The 24,340-nt window shown below is 41.2% G+C and overlaps 1 protein-coding gene across 1 annotated transcript in view; it reads right to left on the bottom strand.

Moving 5' to 3' along the window:
• Positions 1-2,501: 2,501 nt before the first annotated feature.
• LOC139181441 (P antigen family member 1-like) overlaps positions 2,502-24,340 on the bottom strand; it is a 181,053-nt gene continuing 159,214 nt past the window's right edge. The window contains exons 5-8 of the mRNA XM_070784899.1: positions 7,112-7,191; positions 6,500-6,638; positions 5,971-6,096; positions 2,502-2,608 (exon numbers count right to left, since the gene is read on the bottom strand). Coding sequence (XP_070641000.1) covers positions 2,586-2,608; positions 5,971-6,096; positions 6,500-6,638; positions 7,112-7,191 — 368 coding nt within the window. The 3' untranslated portion in view covers positions 2,502-2,585. The remainder of the gene's footprint in view (positions 2,609-5,970; positions 6,097-6,499; positions 6,639-7,111; positions 7,192-24,340) is intronic.

Below are 24,340 nucleotides of genomic sequence, written 5' to 3'. Positions count from 1 at the left end.
TCATTGTCTCCTTACTGGCCAAGCCCGTAGAAGGTGACAAGCCTAACTAACAACTGCAGTGGTGCCCTGAGGCCCTGTAGCTCCTGCGCTGTGACTTAGGGACTGGCTGCCTGACTACGTGACAGAGTCTGGTGTTGAGTTGTGTGATGTTGCGTGACCAGAATACTGGCTTATTTTGTCATCACACACAGCAAGGAGCACGGTTTTCACTACATGCTATGACTTAGGGTAGCCTTGTCAGTCCTCGTTAACAAACCAACCTTAGAATGGATGCCATGTCTGATACCAGCTATTGAATCTGCTATTGAATCAATACATTTATTTAGACAAAATATGTTTCTGAAGTCCAGTTCATTTTAAAAGTTAACCTTATAGCCTACTTGAAATTCAAAATCTGTATCACTTGTGAGAGAATTGTAAAGGTAAATGTTTAAATGAAAAAATGGAGTAGAATAAGCCAAATCCTTTTGCAATGTAATGCCTACTTCACGTTATCTTGTTTATTCTTTGTAACAAATATTTACTGTAAACTTGTAATTTCCACTTTAGAAATGGGGAAACAGATCCAAAGGATGTAAATACCTTTCTCACCTTCACTCAGTATGTGTCAGAGCCAGTACTGATACTCTGAGTTATGTCACGTGCTGTGCTTAGTCACTCAGTCGTGTCTGACTCTTTGTGACCCCATGGACTGTAGTCCGTCAGGCACTTCTATCCATGGGGATTCTTCAGGCAAGAATACTGGAGTGGGTTGCCGTGGCCTCCTCCAGGAGGTCTTCCCAACACAGGGATCAAACCCAGGTCTCCAGCACTGCAGGTGGATTCTTTACTGTCTGAGCCACCAGGGAAGCCCAGTTATGTCATGTCATAGCCAATAAGGAGACAGAGCAGATAAGACTCAAGTCATTTTGTCTCACGAAGTTCCCCTCATTCCTTTCCCTTTTCTTCTAGCTAGGATCTAATCTTGTCAGACAGCTCCATGACTAGGGGCTTTGTCACATACTTTTTGGTAAAGTTGGGATACTCTTCTTTAAGTCTTGTGGTAGATTTGAACCTCCCATTTTCAATCCTTTTGGACCTAGATTTTCATACCTTTGTAAGGGCACAACAGCTGCTATTTATAATCCCGTTATTCACTAAGCAGAGTGAAGTCTGAATAGGTCCTTTGTTGCAGAAATATATTTTTTTGGTGCATGAGGATGCAGATGGGGGCTCAGGATGTAAGCGTTGTTATTATATTAATAATAAGGATATAAGGGAGGAATCAGACAGCTGGAGGACTTCCCCGTAGCTCAAACGGTAAAGAATCTGCAGGAGACCAGGGTTTGATCCCTGGGCTGGGAAGATCCTCGGGAGAAGGGAATGGCAATCCACTCCAGTATTCTTGCCTGGAGAATTCCATGGACAGAGAAGCCTGGTAGGCTACAGTTCGTCGGGTCACAGAGAGTTGGACACGACTAAGTGAGTCACACATACATACACACACACACTCACACACACACACACACTCAAAGACAACTGGAGGGCTTCTGAGATCTGGTGACTATCAAGCCAATGGAGGATGTCATGGAGAAGAAAAGATGTTTGTGGCTGTTCTCTCCCTGCACCCAAAAACCGTTGGAAGGCAAGTCAGAAATGTGTGAAAGATATGCTGTGCCATTTGCCATGCAATTTGACAGCAGTTCTTTTCCTGTCTCCCTACAACCTTTAACAATGGCTTTGGCATTCCATTTCTCTATATATTAAGTTTTTAAAAATGTTTCTCTGTCAATGATTTCATCAGGGACACCGCATGAGATTTGGGTGGCACATTTTGTAAACCCATTTATTCAAGAGAAGGCCAAAGGCTTTTATGAATTTTTTATGTGTGCATATATATATAGTATATGCATGAACATGTAGATTACACCTAAAGAATATGTTATGACCCAATTTTTTTAACCCTAGAAGTGCAAGGGTGGTTTACATGTATGAGGTTACCAATGCAATTCACCACATTAATAGAAAAATGGAGGGAAAACAATTCTATGATCATCACAATTGATGCAGTATAAGTGTTTGATGAAAATTAATCTATATTCAAGACAGCAAACTAGGAATAGAATGGAACTTACTCTGATAAAGTATATCTACAAAAAAGCAACGTAAACAGGTTGAAATGGAGAAGATTTTTCATTTCCTATTGGGAAAAATGCCGTTTATCCCCTGCTTTAGTCAAGACTATTCTGGCCAGGTTTGTTCAATGCTGCAAAATGAGGACAGGTTTAAGGTTTAAGCCAGTAGAAACTGTTGATATTCAAATATAATAGTATATTTTGAAAAGCAAAAATGATCTAGATCTAAATTTGTGGAATTAATATGCATATTTAGAGGAATTGTTGGACAGAAAATCTATATATAGACATTCTATCTCTACAGACAGCCTCAACTAGACAATAAAAATCACAAACCATGAATTTTCAATAACATTAAATACCCGGGGATAAATTTAACAAAAAATGTGCAAGTAGAAAACGAAACTTTATTGACCGAACTTTAATAGTCAAATACACAATATAAGAACAGCATAGATGGTTTATCTTCTTTCAAGCAAATGGTTGCCCTTCACCTATAATATAAACATTAAAAAAGTTACTTAGCAGAACTTTATTTCGATGACAGGAGAGGTATACAAAGTTCACTGCAGTTGTAGTTTTATAAAATGGACTAAAACAGGAACACTAAGGGCGACCTTTGGCTTACCTTCAGTTAATCCTCTCTAGAGATTTTATAGACTTTTCAGGCATGTTACCAGTATTTTTAAAAACACACTACTCTTGCTAGTTATACAAGAAAAGGACACTGAGTTCAGACAAATGAAATCAATGGAACCTATCAGAAGGTAGTTTTCAGTAGAAGGCAAAACTGTTTTATAATACACAGTTTTATATTATATATAAACTTAATATAGAGATATTATATTATATATATTGTATATTATATATATTATATATAAAACTTAATATAGAGAGAAATGGAATGCCAAAGCCATTGTTAAAGGTTGTAGGGAGACAGGAAAAGAACTGCTGTCAAACTGCATGGCAAATGGCACAGCATATCTTTCACACATTTCTGACTTGCCTTCCAAGGGTTTTTGGGTGCAGGGAGAGAACAGCCACAAACATCTTTTCTTCTCCATGATGTCCTCCATTGGCTTGACAGTCACCAGATCTCAGAAGCCCTCCAGTTGTCTGTGAGTGTGTGTGTGTGTGTGTGTGTGTGTGTGAATCACTGAATTTTACACATTCAGTAAAATATCTAACAACAAAATGCACCCTAAGGAGAACAAAATACACAAAAACTGAAACAAAAAATCCCCAAAAAGTATCATTTAAATGCATTGGTTTGAAATAATATTCCGAATATAGGATAGCTAAACAGTTGTTATCTCTGTTACTGCTTAAGTGAAGTAAATAAAAAGGCCAGTATTACATTTGTTTCTTCTCTACTGTGGAAAACTGTAGAAATTTTCATTTGTTCTACTTTATCCCTGATATGGTTGTTTTAAGTCGGTTAAACATTTGTCCCCTTTTTTACCTGGGGCCCTCATGTAATTCTAAATGTTTTTTTTTCACCCTGGGAAGCATTCCAATTGGTATAATAAATTATATCTGACACTAATTTTAAGTCATTACTATCACTGGCGACATGGTGACATCAAAATGTGAAGCAGAAATAGGACTGTTTCTCACAGCCACACCAAAAAAAAAAAAAGAAAGAAAAAAAGGAGAGAAGAAAAGGGAGAGCAAGAGGGAGTATGAGAGAGAGAGAAAAGCAAGTAGGAAGAGAGAAAGAAAATCTGGAAAAGCAGATTTTTTTGTTTCTAAATGATAATGGCTTTTGAGGGAAAACTCTGACCAATTTCAAAAGTTCATCCATGGTATTTGTGATGTTTAGTTATTTAGTTACTGTGGGGTATGTTAAATAATATTTGTTTTTCTCCCCTACTAGCCATTTCATCAATATTCTGAAAATATTTGAGTTCCAGATTATACTCTGTCTTAATTCTGTAATATACTAACTGTTAGTGTCTTGTTCATATTTCTAATTATGTGTACTTGGGCTTTGTCCATTTGCTTCACAATGATGTAACCTAGAGGAATGGACTGGCAGTTTGGGGTTGGCAGATACAAACCATTACATTCAGAATGGATAAACAACAAGGTCCTACTATACAGCACAGGGAACTAATGTCCAGTCTCCTGTGATAAATCACAAAGGAAAAGAATATTAAAAAATGTGTGTGTGTGTATATATATATATATATTAAAAATTATGTAAACTAGCACATTGTCTTTATTAGTTGAGTTTATTTTCCTCTTCCTAACAATTCATACCTGTCTTTTAATAAATATCTTTTTCTTTTTCCCTTAGGTTTATTCTGTTGCTCTTTTTCTTACCTTTTATGTTGGATGTAGGATTTTATATTTATGTACCTTGTAATTTAAGTATTTTTCTTTTTAAATACCACACATATTTAGGGCTAAGATTTTTTCTATGAGAACATTTTAATCATGTTCTGTAGTTACTTGAAAGTCATCTGAAAGTTGTATTTTCATCTAATTGTTCAAATGGAATGGAAAAAAATGTAAAGTGAAAATATTTAGAAGGCTAATACACAGTAAATTCTTCCCTAACTATGAAGTTCCTCCTTTAAAATCAGAATCATGCAATTTATTGTCAGCAAGTTGGAAAACAGGTATGTGAAAGATACTAAGTTGAATACGCAGGAAGAACTAGTTACAATTTTTGGCCTTCAAGACTTTTTAAACTCATGTATCAAAGAGGAAAAATAACATACTTGATACGGTTAGAGAGGATTATATCATGAGGCTCAGATTTTTATTAGTTCTTTAAGAGTGAGAGTGGGGTATATGGCAAAACCTTCATAGTATTGTAAAGTAATCATCCTCCAATTAAAATAAGCAACCTCCCGCGCCCCTCAAAAAAAAGACCAAACGTGGGGGCAGGTAGTGTGCTTAGCATACGTATCTTACTCACACCTGCCTTGAATGTCACTGACTAAATGCACTCTCTCAACTTGATCAGCCACAGAAACAGGAAACTAGACTATCTTTGGCCATTTTATTATTCAGTCATTTCATGCTTCCCTGGGGAAAGGATTTAAAATGCAACTATTTTTTAAAGAGCTAGAGAATTCAGAATTTGAGAGAATTTAACATACGTCAAGCAGAATGTTGGCTCATTTTCTTTTATAAAAAATTAATTAATTGATTTTAATTGGAGACTAATTACAATATTCTGGTGGGTTTTGCCATACATTGACATGAATCAGCCACAGGTGTACATGTGTCCCCCGTCAGAAAATGAAATCTCAATCCCCCTGTTATAATTTGACGCAAGATGACATTTTATGATAAATACATCATACAAAACAGAGTATTCTTGTATGCATTCCATCAAAGAGAATTAGAGAATGCAAAAATTAGCATTGAAAAATCAGCATCTGCGTGTATCTGTTCTGAATTCACAACTTATATGAGTAAAGTTGAGTTTAGCAGTTAAGGGATTTCACAGAATCACACACATTATGCTAAAGCTGGTACTAGAACCTACTTGGATGCCTAAGCATATTTCATATAAACTGATATTTATTACAAATGCATTCCATATTTGCTACAAGCAGAAATTATAAAAGAACCCGAAAATTATTAGCTGTTGCTTAAAGTACTTATACTCGAGAGAAGAAAACGGTTTCCTATTTTCAATTCGATATGGCTTTGATCCTGTCTGTTTCTTTATTTGAAAGTCTGTAAGTCAGGCATTCAGGCATCTGGGGTCCGAACTACCTTTCAAAGAATATGTGAACTCTGTTATTAAAATAATAGTAATGTTCCCTCTATATTAGTAAAGATATAATATTCTGAAAAACAGAAACCACATAAGTTACTTTCTGAATGGATGACATACCTGCTTCTGGCATTTCACCAGGCTCTGTATTTGATGCAAACTCCTCCCTGACATCGGGACCATCTCCACCTTCACCCCCAGTCTTTGCCAGAGCCAATTGCTGGAGATCAGCTTCCAGGCCAGAATCTTTAAAAAAACGCATCAATTCAGCTGTAAAGCATACAATATAAACAAGGCAATGATGATCTTCATTCCCTCGGTGTTATGAATTAAAAGCCTTAGGTTAGTATGCTAAAAATGTGATGAATAAGAACCTCAGGAGCATTATTCCGGGAATGTTTTGCTGGAGAAAAAGGAAAGCAGAATTTCCCGAATGTTATTACCATTTTCCTTTTCCAGGGTTGTCCTCAGACAACTTAGTTGCCCCCTTCTCTTTGTCTTGAAAACAAGGGAAAATTTGAGCGACCACACTGACCTGCAAACTATACTCTCCTCAGGTTTTTAGGAACTGTCTGAAGTCCTTTTCTAATGTTTCCTTTCCTCTTCTTACTGGTTATGTCTTAAGGCATGACGCACAGATACACTTTACCTTCAAAGGGATCCTTCTCCTCTTCTTCATCACGATTCACTGGATCCTCTCCATGTACTTCCTCCTTTCTAGGTGTGATATCCTGACTCTCAGCTGGCGGTTTCTCTTGTTGAGGCTGCTCAACACTGGGCTGCTGGTCCTAGGAGAGAGTGAATGCAAAGAAAAACTTTTGTTGTTAATACATCTAATAGCATAAATATACATAATACATAGATATATCTGAGCATAAGTAAACCTAACAACATTTTCCCAACACAATTCTATGTACTTACTTTTAATAAAGTTACTCTTCCCACAGAGAAGTCAGCTCCCATAAGAGTTACCCAGGAAGACTTTGGAAGTTACTTAAATCTATGTTGGGATGGAAGTATGCAGCCTGTTGTTAATAAGCAGGAGGAGGGAGTCACTGGGCACATTTCCAGGGAATTTAACAGTATAATCATCCAGGCAACACTGGACTATAATATATCTGGATCAATGTTCCTTCCTAAGACAAAGTATCACCCTTTATCAGCATGGAAGACCTTTATCACCACATGTGTACTACTTAACATGATTTTCTCAAAAATAAACTTGTGCTAATAGAAAACATCAAATGGTAAGGTTACTCACAACCACAGGTTCATCCACCTGGGAGCAATCTTGCTTTGTAGGTCCCAATGTTGATGCCACTTGCCCACTCATATTTCTCCCTGAAAGCAGAATATTGTGATTTAGAAAATGTATTTAAGAGTACAGCTATATTTGATCACTTTTATGACCTTATGTTGACTTTTTTTTTTTTAATGTGAAAATACTTTCAAAAGAAAACTCTGGTTAAGTATGAGTGTACATGCATTTCAATTACACCAAATACAGTCGCTTGCAAAGCCATTTGTGTCTTTGTGAAGCTGGCAGAGAAATCACCTTAAGGTACACAAGAAGGCTGAATTTTTGTGAGGACGTTTGATTTCACAACAGACTTCTCCATCATGAAGATCTTTAGTGAAATACTCCTAGGAATTCAAAAGCTCAGGACTATTGCTCATGTCACACTCCTATTCACCAGACCTATTTTCCCCAACTCCCTTGGAATTCAGTTGGAACACGAAGAAAGGCTCAGTCTTTACAGCCTGACTATGGCGATTTTCTCAGTGTCTGGGGCTGAGGTGAGGCTGCATACAGAGCAACCGGTCCACTTCTCTCTTGGCACCTTACCACAAAACCCGCAATACAGTCACAACCCCACTGCGGTCCGGTTTCTAGGCCTTTCCTTAATCGCCCACCCCAACCCCTGCCCAGGTCCCACTGCCGGCCCCAGATTCTGTGCTCTGTCGTCAGTTCCAGGGCCCCAATGAACTAAATATCTCAAATAGCACCCCCAAGTCTCCCCCAACCATCATCCTACCCCCTGCCCTCCTCTGCCCACTGCCCTTCCTCTCCCGCCATCAAGGCAAGAACTATGGCGTCGCGACACTTGTGAGGAGAAAGATGACTACCTTGAGGGCCTTCCTCCTCAACGGCCCTAGATCGCACTGCCCAACCCGCGCGAAACTCGCTGGCTCCCCCTCACACGCACACACACTTAAACTCCAGACAGGACAGACCTGTGAACCTACCTGGTGAGTCTCAAGTAGTGAGAAAGAACCGGGACTGAATAAACAGACCCGTCTCAGGCCCAACGCTCCTCACAGAACGCTCAGGAAGGCGTATGCGCACCAAGGCGCATGCGCAGCAACGGATGCACACCCACACACTGCGCATGCTCACTGAGTTGGGCCTGTGCAGTGCAGGTTGCAGTTTTCCTGCCATTGAGGTAGAGTCCTAGAACCGCAGGGTCTCTGGAGGATGAGAAAGGGGCTTGAAGGCTATATTTTTTTCCTTCCAGTGCAGTCGTTCTTATGCATCCACAACCTGTGGTGATAGGTAGTCCCAGGTTACCCTTAGTGGAGAATGTGTCTCAGAAAGACAGTCATGACAAAAATAGATATTGTGTTTTTTTCATTCTTTTTTCTTTATTCTGCTCTTCAGCAGTTATTTCCACCATTCTGTCTTCCAACTCACTTATTTGTTCTCCTGCTCAGTGAGTCTCATATTGATTTCTTCTAGTGTATTTTTCATTTCAGTTATTGTGTTTTCAACTTTATTTGTTTGTGCCTTATTTCTTCTAAATCTTTGTCAAACATTTCTTGTATTTTTTTAAATCCATGCCTCCATTGTATTTTCAAGATTTTGGATCATCTTTAATATCCTTACTCTAAATTATTTTCCAGGTAGTTTCCCTATTTCCTCTTCATTTATGTGGTCTTTTAGGTTTTTTTACCTTGCTCTTTTGTCTGTAACATATTTTTTGTCATATCATTGTTTTTGTTAGGCGGAACTGTGTTCTTCTCTCGCTGATTGATTGGCCTGAGAATTTTAGCACTGGAGTTTGCAGGCAGTTAAGTAGGGCCAGGACCAGGTGTTTAGATGTGGCCCTCCAGGAGACCTCACTCCAAATAGTATTCCGTGAGGTCTGAGTGTCTCTATTAATCCAGCAGTTTGGACTTGGTCCTCCCACCACAGGAGCTCAAGCCCATGAATCAAGATCCTGTATGGCACACCAGGAAATAAAGGAAAAGAAAAGAAATGTGGAAGACAATGACAAATAATAAAAAATAAAATAAATAAGAAAACTAACAGATAAATTAGAAAAATTAAACATATAAACGAAACAATCACTGGAAGGTAAGACACAGCTACACTAGCAAAATAGGGAAATTTTTAAAAAGGTAGAAGAAACCTTTGCTGTAAGGGCAGGGCTTAGGTGTGGTGGAGCTCAGGCAGGGTGGGCTTAGGCAGGGGTGTGGCCTATGCTGAGTGTGGCCTGGAGGGGGCCCCAGAGTGCCTCCAGTTTCAGAGTACAGAGGAGTAAGCCCCAGGCCTCAGCAGGTTCCTGGAGGTTGAATGGGGGGAGTGGGGGCAGAAACACCAGGTGCATTCCTCCATAACCCCAAAGGTCCTTCCCCATCCCCACAGATCCCCTCGAGGTAAGAGTGCCTCTCCAGGTGTGGGAACTTGTCCTCCCCTAGCTGCACCTCAGGAGCACTGATCCCACCTAGCCTGCACATGTCCTTCCCCCTCGTTTCACTCTTCCCCACACCATATAGGGTTGTTTGGGTGTTCTTCTGGTCTGCCTGGGATTCAAGGCTCCTTGCCAGTATCCAGTAGGTGCCCAGAAAGTTTCACTTTTTTGATAGTGTCCTTTTAAGGATAAAAGTTTTAATTTTTAAATAAATATTTAAATAAATATTTAAAATTTAAATAAAAATAAAATAATGTAAATAAATAATGTGCTTCTGTAAATAAAATAATGTGCTTCTTGGGGAAAAAAAAAAGAAAATGAATATACGGATCAGACTCTTAGAGGAGTACAGATCCCATGCAATGCCAAAAAAAAAAAAAAGTTTTCATTTTGATGATTCCAAATTGCCTGTTTTTGTTTCTTTTGGTGCTTGTGCTTTTGTAGCATATCTAGGAAATCATTGCCTAATCCAACAGTAACATTTACATCTCTGTTTTCCTCTGAGTGCTTTATAGTTTTAGCTCTTATATTTAGGTTTTTGATCAATTTTTAGTTAGTTATATACAGTGTGAGGTATAAGTATAAACTGATTCTTTTGGTTGTGAACATCCAGTTATCCCAAGACCATTTGTTGAAACATTATTCTTTGCCATTGAATGGCCTCTGCACCCCTCACAATAATCAATTGACCACAGACATATGGTTTTGTTTCTTGCATCTCCATTCTATTCTGGTATCTGTCTATATACAATCCTTATGTCACTACCATTGAAGGAGGAAACAGACAGAACCGGCTCCGTCTTGAAAGCAGGACTCCATCTTGGGCTGGACTGTGGACTTTGAGCTATATGCTCAGTATCTATGGAAACGACATACCAACTGGAAAACCAGAGCCCCTGGGTGGAAGAGCCCCAGGGCTCATACCTAGACTCCCCATCACCTAAAAGAATACCCTAATTATCTGTGTAACTGAAGAGAATCATAAGTTCTATTATGCTTATTGGGGTATGACCACAGGCCTATTGATAATTGTCCACTGTTAACTACCTAGGCTTAAGGCATATGAATCACGGGTTAACTTTGATTATATCTTTCTTTTCCTTTGTTCAGACTAATTTCAGGGAATTTGGGGAAGTGGGTTTGGGCACATACACTTTAGGGTATACAAGGTTTTTGCAAAAACTGGTCTGGGTCCTCCACCAAGAGGAGACTCTGCCTTGGGTGCGCTGGTGTAATAAACTGCACTCCACTATCTGTATTGTCCTTCTGAGTGAGTTTGTTTCCTGGAACGCGTGGCTATAACACCATATATAATGTCTTGATTATTTTGGCTTTGAAGTGGGTTTTGTAGTTGGGAAGTGTAAGTACTTGTTCTTTCTTCACACTGTTTTGGCTATCCCAGGACCCTTTCAATTCTTACAATTCTAGGATCAGTTTGTTGATTTCTGGGGGGAAAGAAGAGTTTGAATTTTGATGGGGTTCTATTAGGGGAGTACTGCCATCTTAACACAATAGTAAGTCTTCCAATCCATAAATGTGAGATGCCTTTCCACTTACCTAGACTGTCTTTAATTTCACCCAGCAGTGTTTTGTAGTTTTTATTGTACAAGTCTTGACTGTGTATAGAAATATATCTGCTCTTTGTATATGACCTTGTATTCTGTAAACCTGTTGAGCCCCTGTATTGGGTCTAATAGTTTCTGTGGGGAGAGGGTGATTCTTAAGGATTTTCTATACACAAGATTATGTCATCTGCAAATTGAAAAGTTTTACATCTTTTCCAATGTAAATTCATTTTATTTCTTTCCCTTGCTTAATTACCCTGTCCAGAAGCTCCAGAACAATGTGGAATAGAAGTGGTAAGAGATGATATCTTTGTATTGTTCCTGATTTTCAGGGGAAGTCAGTACTTCTGCCTTTTATCATTAAGTACGATGATAGCTGTGAGTTTTTCAGAGATGTTTTATATCAGGTTGAAACTGTTGCCTTTTACTTCTAGTTTGAGTCTGTTTGTCTTGAAGGGACCCTGAATTTTGTCCAATGCTATTCATGTAGGTACTGAGATGCTAATGTGGTTTTTGTCTTTTATTCTGTTGATGTGGTGCATTAATGTATGGATGTGCGAGCTGGACTATAAAGAAAGCTGAGTGTCGAAGAATTGATGCTTTTGAACTGTGGTGTTGGAGAAGACTCTTGAGAGTCCCTGGGACTGCAAGGAGATCCCACCAGTCCATCCTAAAGGAGGTCATTCCTGGGTGTTCATTGGAGGGACTGATGCTGAAGCTGAAACTCCAATACTTTGGCCACCTGATGCAGAGAGTTGACTCATTGCAAAAGACCCTGATGCTGGGAAAGATTGAGGGCAGGAGGAGAGGGGGACAACAGAGGATGAGATGGTTGGATGGCATCATCGACACAACGGCCTTGGGTTTGAGTGGACTCCGGGACTAGGTGATGGATAGGGAGGCCTGGAGTGCTGCGGTTCATGGGGTCGCAAAGAGATGGACACGACTGAGCGACTGAACTGATGATGATGATGACTGATTAACTTATTTCAGTCTTAATATTAAATCAAAGTTGCATTCCTGGGATAAATCCTACTTCCTCATGGTATATAATTTGGTTTACTAGTATTTTACTCGGAGAAGGCAATGGCACCCCACTCCAGTACTCTTGCCTGGAAAATCCCATGGATGGAGGAGCCTGGTAGGCTGCAGTCCATGAGGCCACTAGGAGTCCGACATGACTGAGCGAATTCACTTTCACTTTTCACTTTCATGCATTGGAGAAGGAAATGGCAACCCACTCTAGTTTTCTTGCCTGGAGAATCCCAGGGACAGAGGAGCCTAGTGGGCTGCTGTCTATGGGGTCGCACAGTGTCGGACACGACTGAAGAGACTTAGCAGCAGCAGCAGCAGCAGTATTTTACTAAGAATCTTTGTGTCTGTATTCATAAAAATATTGGTCTGTGGTTTTTTCTTGTGTTGTCTTTTTTGGTTTGGTTTGGTATCAGGGTAACAATGGCCTCATAAAATGAAGCAGAAGAATTATCTTCTTTGGGGCTTCCCAGGTTGCACTAGCGGTAAAGAACCTGCCTGCCAATGCAAGAGAGGTAAGAGACGCAGGCTCAATCCCTGGGACAGGTAGATCTCCTGAAGGAGGGCCTGGCAACCCACTCCACTATTCTTGCCTGAAGAATCCCATGGACCGAGGAGCCTGGAGGCCTATAGTCCATAGAAACGCAAAGAGTCAGACATGACGGAAGCAATGCGTGCACATTAACTTCCTTAATAAAGTTATTCATCCTTATTTATTTTTGAGTGACCTTGGTTAGTCAGTATTTTTCAAGAAATGTTCTCATTTTATCCAAGTATCAATTTTTTGGATAACATTTTTCTGCTCTCCTTTCTTAAATAGTTTATTGAAGCATAATTGATATACAACAAATGGTATATATTTACTGTGTACAATTTGATGAGTTTGGGCATATGCACACAATGATAATATCATCACCAGAATCAAGGTAATAGACATATCCAACACATCCTAAAATTTCTTTTTGTCCCTTTCTTTGTTTCTTTTCTTGTTAAAGTGTGTGTATGTGTGTGTGTGTGTGTGTGTGTGTGTGTGTTTGTGTAGTGAGAACCCACTTTTAGATTTACATTCAACAAATTTTGGGTCTTCCCAGATGGCTCAGTGGTAAAGAACCACCTGCCAATTCAGGAGACATAAGAGACTCAGGTTCGATTCCTGGATCAGGAGATCCCCTGGAAGAGGAAATGGCAACCCATTCCAGTATTTTTGCCTGGAAAATCCCATGGAGAGAGGAGCCTGGTGGGCTATAGTCCACAGGGTCACAAAGAGTCCAATACGACCAACCATGCAAAAAATTTTGAATAACCTTTTTTTTAAAATCTTCCTTCATTGTGCATTTAATATCTGAGAGCTCTGTACTGCTGTCTCCTATGGTATTACTGAAGTTGGTAATTAGTGTCACTCTTCCTTCTTTGTCTCTCTCTTTTTTAATCAATCAGGCTATAGGTTTATTATCATATTAATCTATTCACAGTATCAGCCACTGGTTTCAACTGAATTTTTTGGTACTACTGATTTTCTGGTTTCTATTTAATTGATTTCTGCCAAGATGTTTGTTATTCTTTTTTTTTTTTTTTTTTTGCTGGATTTGGGTTAAATTTTGTTGTATTCTAGTTTCTTAAAGAAGATTATTGATCTTTGAATGATAATTGGCCTTTTCCCTTTTTTAATACAAACATTTAATACTATAAATATCCCTCTGTGAAACTTTGGCATCACCTCATAATTTTGATATATTGTATTTTCTATTTCTCCTTTGATCCTTGCATTAATTTGAAGTTTTGTTCAATTTACAAGCAGTTTGTGATTTTCTAGGTCACTTTCCATGGTTAATCTTTATTTTAATTATTTTTTGGTCAGGAAATATATTTTGTGTGATTTCAGTCCTTTTGAACTTAGTAAGGTTTTTAACTGGCGTATTTGGTTGAACTTCCATATTCACTTCAGAAGAATATGTATTTAGTTTCTGTTGCTCAATAAATGGGTTTCCCAGGTGGCGCAGTGGTAAAGAATCTGCCTGCCAACGCAAGAGAGGCAAGAGACATGGGATCAATCTCTGGGTCTGGGAAGTCCCCTGAAGTAAGAAATGGCAACTTGCTCCAGTATTCTTCCCTGAAAAATTCCATGGACACTACCGTCCATGGGGTCTCAAACAGTTGGACACAACTGGGACTGGGCACGTTCTATAAATATCAATTAGGTCAAGTCGGTTAATAGTATTGTTCAAGTCTTCTATATATTTTTTCATTGTGTTGCTCACTTACTGTATTAATGGCTGAATGTGAAAAGTGAAAGTCTTCAACTACAACTGTGGATTGTCTGTTTCTCCTTTCCATTCTATCAGATTTTGGCTCCTGTATTCTGAAATTGCATACACATTCCTGACTATTATGTCTCCTCAGTGAATTGAATTCTCTATCATTATGTACTGCCCTTTATCTTCCGCAAAAAATCTTCATTCTGAAGTATACTTTTATGATGTTAATTCAGCCTCTCCAGATTTCATTTGATTTGGGATTTGGAGGTATAAGTATTTCCACACATTTAATTTTAAATTATTAGCTATAATAATTTTTTATTATTAGGTATAATAATTTTTAAATTATTAGCTGTAATAATTAATTATAAATTATTTAAGGTGAGATTATTTTTTTTTTACCATACATAATGTAAGGTCTTTATTTATCTGGCTTCATTGATCTTTGCTGCTGCACTCAGGCTTCTCTCTAGTTGCAGTGTGTGGGCTTCTCTTGCTGCGGCACAAGGGCGTACTTGCCAGACCAAGGATCAAATCTGTGTCCCCTGCATTGAAAAGCAGATCCTGAACCACTGGACAACCAGGGGAGTCCCCCAAAGTAGGTCTTACAATTGACGTGTGTGCGCAACTTTCAATTAGTGGGTAAATCGTTCAGTTTTAAATCTACTATCTGAATGTGCTTTTCTTTATATCATGTATATTTTTTAGTGACAAGTTTCCCATTTCTTTTCTTCATTTAGATTGGTTATTTCTTTATTAGTCCATTTTATTGCTACTATTGGCTTTCTAGATATACATCTTATTAAAAATCTTTCTAGGGAATTCCCTGGTGGTCCAATGATTAGGATTCGGTGCTTTCATTGCCATGGCCCCAGGTCCTGTCCCTAGCCAGGGAACTAAGATCCCATGAGCTGCATGTATAGCCAAAAAATTCTTTCTAGGGTGGCTCTAGAGTTTACAATATGCATTTTATACTTCTTACAATATGCCTTCAATTGATGTTATACCCATTTCTTACATAAGAGCCTTCAGTTCACTGCAGTTCAGTCACTCAGTTGTGTCGAACTCTTTGATACACCACGAATCGCAGCACACCAGGTCTCCCTGTCCATCATCAACTCCCAGAGTTCACGCAAACTCCTGTGCATTGAGTCGGTGATGCCATCCAGCCATCTCATCCTCAGTCGTCCCCTTCTCCTCCTGTCCCCAATCCCTCCCAGCTCAGGGTCTTTTCCAATGAGTCAACTCTTCGCATGAGGTGGCTAAAGTATTGGAGTTTCAGCCTCAGCATCAGTCCTTCCAATGAACACCCAGGACTGGTCTCCTTTAGGATGGACTGGTGGGATCTCCTTGCAGTCCAAGGAACTTTCAAGAGTCTTCTCCAACACCACAGTTCAAAAGCATCAATTCTTCGGTGCTCAGCTTTCTTCACAGTCCAACTCTCACATCCATATATGACCACAGGAAAAACCATAGCCTTGACTAGACGGACCTTTGTTGGCAAAGGAATATCTCTGCTTTTGAATATGTTATCTAGGTTGGTCATAACTTTCCTTCCAAGGAGTAAGCGTCTTTTAATTCCATGGCTGCAATCAAAATCTGCAGTGATTTTGGAGCCCAAAAAAATAAAGTCTGACACTGTTTCCACTGTTTCCCCATCTATTTCCCATGAAGTGATGGGACCAGATGCCATGATCTTCGTTTTCTGAATGTTGAGCTTTAAGCCAACTTTTTCTCTCCTCTCTTTCACTTTCATCAAGAGGCTTTTTAGTTCCTCTTCACTTTCTGCCATAAGGGTGGTGTCATCTGCATATCTGAGGTTATTGATACTTCTCCTGGCAATCTTGGTTCCAGCTTGTGCTTCTTCCAGCCCAGCGTTTCTCATGATGTACTCTGCATATAAGTTAAATAAGCAGGGTGACAATATACAGCCTTGATGTACTCCTTTTCCTATTTGGAACCAGTCTGTTGTTCCATGTCCAGTTCTAACTGTTGCTTCCTGACCTGCATACAAATTTCTCAAGAGGCAGGTCAGGTGGTCTGGTATTCCCATCTCTTTCAGAATTTTCCACAGTTTATTGTGATCCACACAGTCAAAGGCTTTGGCATAGTCAATAAAGCAGAAATAGATGTTTTTCTGGAACTCTCTCGCTTTTTCCATGATCCAGCGGATGTTGGCAATTTGATCTCTGGTTCCTCTGCCTTTTCTAAAAGCAGCTTGAACATCAGGAAGTTCACGGTTCACATATTGCTGAAGCCTGGCTTGGAGAATTTTGAGCATTACTTTACTAGTGTGTGAGATGAGTGCAATTGTGCAATAGTTTGAGCATTCTTTGGCATTGCCTTTCTTTGGGATTGGAATGAAAACTGACCTTTTCCAGTCCTGTGGCCACTGCTGAGTTTTCCAAATTTGCTGGCATATTGAGTGCAGCACTTTCACAACATCATCTTTCAGGATTTGGAATAGCTCAACTGGAATTCTATCACCTCCACTAGCTTTGTTCGTAGTGATGCTTTCTAAGGCCTACTTGACTTCACATTCCAGGATGTCTGGCTCTAGGTCAGTGACCACACCATCGTGATTATCTGGGTCGTGAAGATCTTTTTTGTACAGTTCTTCTGTGTATTCTTGCCATCTCTTCTTAATATCTTCTCCTTCTGTTAGGTCCATACCATTTCTGTCCTTTATCGAGCCCATCTTTGCATGAAATGTTCCTTTGGTATCTCTGATTTTCTTGAAGAGATCTCTAGTCTTTCCCATTCTGTTGTTTTCCTCTATTTCTTTGCATTGATTGCTGAAGAAGGCTTTCTTATCTCTTCTTGCTATTCTTTGGAACTCTGAATTCAGATGTTTGTATCTTTCCTTTTCTCCTTTGCTTTTCACTTCTCTTCTTTTCACAGCTATTTGTAAGGCCTCCCCAGACAGCCATTTTGACTCCCAGAGAACCCTGTGCAAATATCTGTAGTGCTCGATCCTGTGCTGTCTCTTTCTCTTTCTCTCTCTGTGGTCCTCCCTATCTCCACCCAGCTTCACATTCTGTTAACCTGTGTTCCAGGAATTCTACAATATACTCAGTTGCTCAGTTGTTTCCAACTCTTTGCGACTCCATGGACTACAGCACACCAGGCCTCTCTGTCCCTCACCATCTCCCAAAGTTTGCCCAAGTTCATGTGCATTGCATCGGTGACGCCATCCAGCCATCTCATCCTCTGATGCCCTCTTCTCCTTCTGCTCTCAATCCTTCCCAGCATCAGAGAGTTTTCCAGTGAGTCAGCTGTTCACATAGGACGACCAAAATACTGGAGTTTCAGCTTCAACATCAGTCCTTCCAATGAGTATTCAGGGTTGATTTCCCTTAAGATTGACTGGCTTGATCTCCTTGCTATCCAAGGGACTCTCAGGAGTCTTCTCCAGAACCAAACTTTGAAGGCATCAATTCTTCAGCACTCTGCCTTCTTTACGGTCCAGCTGTCACAACCATACATGATTGCTGGGAAGACCATAGCCTTGACTATATGGACCTTTGTCGGCAGAGTAATGTCTCTGCTTTTAACACACTAAGCTTCTCAGAGCTTTCCTGCCAGGAAGCAAATGTCTTCTGATTTCATGGCTGCAGTCACCTTCTGCAGTGATTTTAGAGGCCAAGATGGGGACATCTGTCACAACTTCCACCTTTCTCCCTCTATTTGCCATGAAGTCATGGGGCCAGATGCCATGATCTTAGTTTTTTTAATATTTAGTTTTAAGCCGGCTCTTTCACTCTCCTCCTTCACCCTCATCAAGAGGCTCCTTAGTTCCTCTTTGCTTTCTGCCATTAGTGTTATATCATCTGCATATCTGAGGTTGTTGATGTTTCTCCTGCCTATCAGGATTCCAGCTTGTAACTCATCCAGCTCGGCATTTTTCATGATGTACTCAGCGTATAGATTAAACAAACAGGGTGACAGCAGACAGCCCTGTCGTAGTCCCTTTGGTTACTCAAATATTACATGAGTACGGGGCTGGAGAAAGATTTCATTAGTGTATCAGTACACGGACTACACAGGTCATCACACTCCACAGTCTCTGCTTCCAGGGCCTACCACAGGGGTTAGTTATTGGTGCCTCCCTGTTCCTTTCAAACACGTTTCTCTGTATTGAAAGTGCACACACACACACACTCACACAGAAGAGGCCCCACTTTGGGCTTCAAAATGCTTTTGCTTTCCCTCCCTCAAATATTTACAACATGACCTGAACAAGTTCCCTCTGAGACAAGACAAGGATTTATAACGATTTTTCACCCTGATAGATGCTGCCACAATGCTGTGCATCAGTGGTGCAGGAGAAGTAAAGCTTGTTGACTCCCTCCTCACATCATTCTTGGAGCAGACACTCTGTTACAGTTAACAAGAGGAAAGCTTGTTAGAGTTTAAAGGTCTAAACGTAGACCATTGCTCATCATGGAGTTCACCAGTTGTGTAGGAGGGAGATCGAGCAGGGTTAGAAATGCAAATGGAGAAGGCAATGGCACCCCACTCCAGTACGCTTGCCTGGAAAATCCCATGGACTGAGGAACCTGGAAGGCTGCAGTCCATGGGGTCGCTGAGTGTCAGACACGACTGAGCGACTTCACTTTCACTTTTCACTTTCATGCGTTGGAGAAGGAAATGGCAACCCACTCCAGTGTTCTTGCTTGGAGAATCCCAGGGACGGGGGAGCCTGGTGGGCTGCCATCCATGGGGTCACACAGAGTCGGACATGACTGAAATGACTTAGCAGCAGCAGCAGCAGCAGAAATGTAAATAGTCGGGTCCCAGCCAGGACCAACAAGAGTGAGTGAAAAATGGCTCCCCATGGGGGTCTCACCTCCTGGGGGTGCTGGAAGATGAGGTGTGAGACTGGAACACTCCATTGTGCCTGCAGAGGTGGGAGGCACCACCACAGGAGGTGGGAGGTACTACAGGGGAGAGACTTCCATTTGGCAACAATGCAAGTCCTGCGTATGGAAGGACAAAACGTCCACCACGGCCAAGGTGACCAACCTCAGCCTTTGACACAGATAGGGAGGCTGCTATCTTGGCGACCCAGGCCTCAAATCTGGATGGAGGGGAATCCCCTTTCTCACTGACACATCCCCAGTCAGTGGCTGCTTTAGTGAGGTCACTCAAGGAGTCAGCTGGCATCCTGGGGTGCGTCTCTGAGTTTTAGGTAATCATTCTTCTGAGTTGCAGTGTCCTAAGCACTTCTAATCAAACTCATCACATGGACCAGAGCCTTGTCTAACTCGGTGAAATTATGAGCCAGGCTGCGTAGGGCCACCCAAGATGGACAGGTCATGGTGGAGAGTTCTGACAAAACGTGCTCCACTGGAGAAGGTGCTGGCACACCACTTCAGTATTCTTGCCTTGAGAACCCCATAAACAGTATGAAAAGGCAAAAAGATATGACATTGAAAGATGAACTCCCCAGGTCGGTAGGTGCCCAATATGCTACTAGAGAAGAGTGGAGAAATAACACCAGAAAGAATGAAGAGACAGAGCCAAAGCAAACACAACGCCCAGTTCTGGGTGTGACTGCTGATGGAAGTAAAGTCTGATGCTGTAAAGAACAATATTGCATAGGAACCTGGAATGTTAGGTCCATGAATCAAGACAAATTGAAAGTGGTCAAACAGGACATGGCAAGAGTGAACATTGACATTTTAGGAATCAGTGAACTAAAATGGACTGGAATGGGCGAATTTAATTCAGATGACCATTGTATCTTCTACTGTGGGCAAGAATCCCTTCGAAGAAATGGAGTAGCCCTCATAGTCAACAAAACAGCCTGAAATGCAGTACTTGGGTGCAATCTCAAAAACGACAGAATGATCTCTGTTTGTTTCCAAGGCAAACCATTCAATATCACAGTAACCCGAGTCTTTGCCCCAACCAGGGATGCTGAAGTTGAATGGTTCTATGAAGACCTACGAGACCTTCTAGAACTAACACCCCCAAAGGATGTCTTTTTCACCATAGGGGACTGGAATGCAAAAGTAGGAAGTTGAGAGATACCTGGAGTAGCAGGCAACTTTGGCCTTGGGGTACAAAATGAAGCAGGGCAAAGACTAACAGAGTTTTGCCAAGAGAACGCAGTGGTCATAGCAAGCACCCTCTTCCAGCAACACAAGAGAAGAGTCTACACATGGACATCACCAGATGGTCAATAATGAAATCAGATTGATTACATTCTTTCCAGCAAAAGATGGAGAAGCTCTAAACAGTCAGCAAAAACAAGATCAGGAGATGACTGTGGCTCAGATCATGAGCACCATATTGCAAAATTCAGACTTAAATTGAAGACAGTAAGGAAATCCATTAGAACATTCAGGTACAATCTAAACCAAATCCCTTACAAATATACAGTGGAAGTGACAAATAGATCCAAGGGATTAGATCTGATAGACAGAGTGCCTGAAGAACTATGGACAGAGGTACGTGACATTGTACGGGAGGCAGTGATCGAGACGTTCACGAAGAAAAAGGAATGGAAAAAGGCAAAATGGTTGTCTGAGGAGGCCTTACAAATAGCTGAGAAAAGAAGAGAAGCTAAAGGCAAAGGAGAAAAGGAAAGATATAACCATTTCAATGCAGAGTTGCAAAGAATAGCAAGAAGAGATAAGAAAGCCTTCCTCAGTGACCAGTGCAAAGAAATAGAGGAAAACAATAGAATGGGAAAAACTAGAGGTCTCTTCAAGAAAATTTGTGATACCAAGGGAACATTTCGTGTATATGTGGGCATAATAAAGGACAGAAATGGTACGGAGCTAACAGAAGCAGAAGATATTAAGAAGATGTGGCTACAATACACAGAAGAACTATACAAAAAAGATCTTCATGACCCAGATAACCATGACGGTGTGATCACTCACCTAGAGCCAGACATCCTGGAATGCGAAGTCAAGTGGGCCTTAGGAAGCATCACTACAAAGAAAGCTAGTGGATGTGATGAAATTCCAGTTGAGCTATTTCAAACACTAAAAGATGATGCTGTGAAAGTGCTGCACTCAATATGCCAGCACATTTGGAAAACTCAGCAGTGGCCATAGGACTGGAAAAGGTCAGTTTTCATTCCAATCCCAAAGAAAGGCTATGCCAAAGAGTACTCAAACTATCCCACAATTGCACTCATCTCACACGCTAGTAAAATAATGCTCAAAATTCTCCAAGCAAGGCTTCAACACTAAGTGAACTGTAAACTTCCAGGTGTTCAAGCTGGATTTAGAAAAGGCAGAGGAATCAGAGATCAAATTGCGAACATCCATTGGATCATTGAAAAGGCAAGAGAATTCCAGAAAAAATATCTACTTGTGCTTTATTGACTACACCAAATCCTTTGACTCTGCGGATCACAACAAACTGTGGAAAATTCTTAAATAGATGGGACTACCAGACCACCTTACCTGCCTCCTGAGAAATCTGTATGCAGGTCAAGAAGTAGCAGTTAGAAATGAACAGGGAAGAGTAGACTGGTTCAAAAGAGGGAAATAAGTCCATCAAGGTTCTTTATCATCACCCTGCTAATTTAACTTATACGCAGAGTATATCATGAGAAACGGTGGCCTGGAATAAGCACAAGCTGGAATCAAGATTGCCTGGAGAAATATCAATAACCTCAGATATGCAGATGACACCACCATTATGGCAGAAAGTGAAGAGGAACTAAAAAGCCTCTTGATGAAAGGGAAAGAGGAGAGTGAAAAAGTAGGCTTAAAACTCAACATTCAGAAAACTAACATCATGACATCTGGCCCCGTCACTTCATGGCAATTAGATGGGGAAACAATGGAAACAATGAGAGACTTTATCCTCTTGGGCTCCGAAATCACTGCAGATGGTGACTACAGCCATGATAATAAAAGAGGCTTGTTTCTTGGAAGAAAAGCTATGATCAAACTAGACAGCAGATGAAAAAGCAGAGACATTACTTTGCCACCAAAGGTCCATCTAGTCAAAGCTATCATCTCTCTAGTAGTCATGTATGGATGTGAGACTTGGACTATAAAGAAAGCTGAGTGCTGAAGAATTGATGCTTCGGAACTGTGGTGTTGGAGAAGACTCTTGAGAGTCTCTTGGACTGCAAGGAGATCAAACCAGTCAATCGTAAAGTAAATCAGTCCTGAATATTCATTGGAAGGACTGATGCTGAAGCTGAAGCAGCAACACTTTGGCTACCTGATGCGAAGGGTTGACTCAGTGGAAAAGTCCCTGACGCTGGGGAAGATTGAGGGCAGGAGGAGAAGGGGGTGACAGAGGATGAAATGGTTGGATGAAATCACTGCCTCAATGGACATGGGTTTGAGCGAACTCCGGGATATAGTGAGGGATGGGGAAGCTGGGTTGGTGCAGTCCATGAGGTTGTAAAGAGTTGGATATAACTGAGCTACTGAACAACAACAATGTGAAATGTTTCAATCCCTGATAGCTCAGCTGGTAAAGAATCCGCCTGTAATGCAGAAACTGGGGTTTGATCCCCAGGTTGGGAAGATCCACTGGAGAAGGGAAAGGCTACCCACTCCAGTATTCTAGCCTGGAGAATTCCATGGACTCTATAGACCATGGGGTCACAAAGAGTCAGACACGACTGAGCGACTTTCACTTTCAGCAGGTGTAGTAGTTGTTTTCCCCCCTGTCTTATTCTCACTTGTCAAGCTTTCTATTTCAAAAAGCAAGAGGAAGTTTTCCACACACTCCCTGCCTGCTCCCAGCGCCAAAAGCGCTTCCCAGGTGGCACAGTGCCTGCCAATGTAGGAGACAGGACGACACGGGTTAGATCCCTGGATTGAGAAGATTCCCAGGGAGAGGCAATGGTAACCCACTCCTGTATTCTTGCCTGGAAAATCCCATGGACAGAAGAGCCCAGCAGGCTGAAGACCATGGTGTCACAGAGAGGCAGACAGGACTGATCACCCATGCACCCACCCCCAACATTCAGGTGACTTGTTCCCAGTGTGTTCAATGCACTCCTGCCTGACACACAACTACAGGAAGACTTCAATTACTTTTGCAAAGGAGAGGCTAACAGGCATTCGTTTACATTTTGGAATGACAGGAAATGTTGGGAAAAGTTAGAATGGCCTTGTCGTTTTCCCCTTGGGGTGTGACCTCCAGTTCCCCTGCCCATCTCAAGTTGGAAGGCTTCCCCAGACTTCAGGCCACCAGACAGCTGAGCCAAGGGGCCTCAACAGAGAGCAGGGCTCAGAAGCAGAGGCAGGTTTGAAGAAAGCAGACACGTCAATGACAAGGAAGGTTTCCCAGGGCTGGGTGTACAGTGGGGCTCCAAGCTGACAGCTTTGGTGTGGAGGTGATGATGTTCTGCAGGTTTGGGAATAAGTTAAGATGGAGAGAGGGGCAGCTTTATGTCACACAGAGGATATATTAGGAAACAGCAGGGTGTCCCTGCTGCATTTTCTCAGAGTCACAGAAAAAAACTCATCCTCCACAATGGCATTTCCACCACTGTGCCTGAGCGAGACCTTGAAAACAGTAGCAAGAAACTGGCCCCCACGGAGGGCCTCAAGGAAGGCAGCCCCATACCTCAATGGTCTAGACAAGGAAGCCTGGTTAATGGAAGCAGCAGTGGACGACTTCACAGTCAATTCAGATCGATCAACCTCTCACTTTCTCTCTAGACAGCTGTCAGATGGAGACATCAGGAGGTCACAAACACCTCATGTCTGAAGCCTGGCAAGTGACAAAGTATCTCAATTGAGACATAAATGCCCAAGTGGCTCAGGGTTTCAGTCCCTGCAGCACAGGACCAAAGACAGAGCAACTCCCTCTGGGACCCTGGTCTCCCACCAGCTGTGCAGCATCAGAGCCTGGATCCAGACTCACACATACCCCAGGGACCTCACACTATGGGTCACAAAACCCAAATTTCAATGATACACTCGGCCAGATACGGACCAAGGAAACAGCAGCT

This window comes from Bos indicus, chromosome X (genome assembly GCF_029378745.1).
Source record: "Bos indicus isolate NIAB-ARS_2022 breed Sahiwal x Tharparkar chromosome X, NIAB-ARS_B.indTharparkar_mat_pri_1.0, whole genome shotgun sequence".
In the NCBI taxonomy this organism is placed as follows: Eukaryota; Metazoa; Chordata; class Mammalia; order Artiodactyla; family Bovidae; genus Bos; species Bos indicus.
This window is presented reverse-complemented; position numbering and strand designations above follow the sequence as displayed.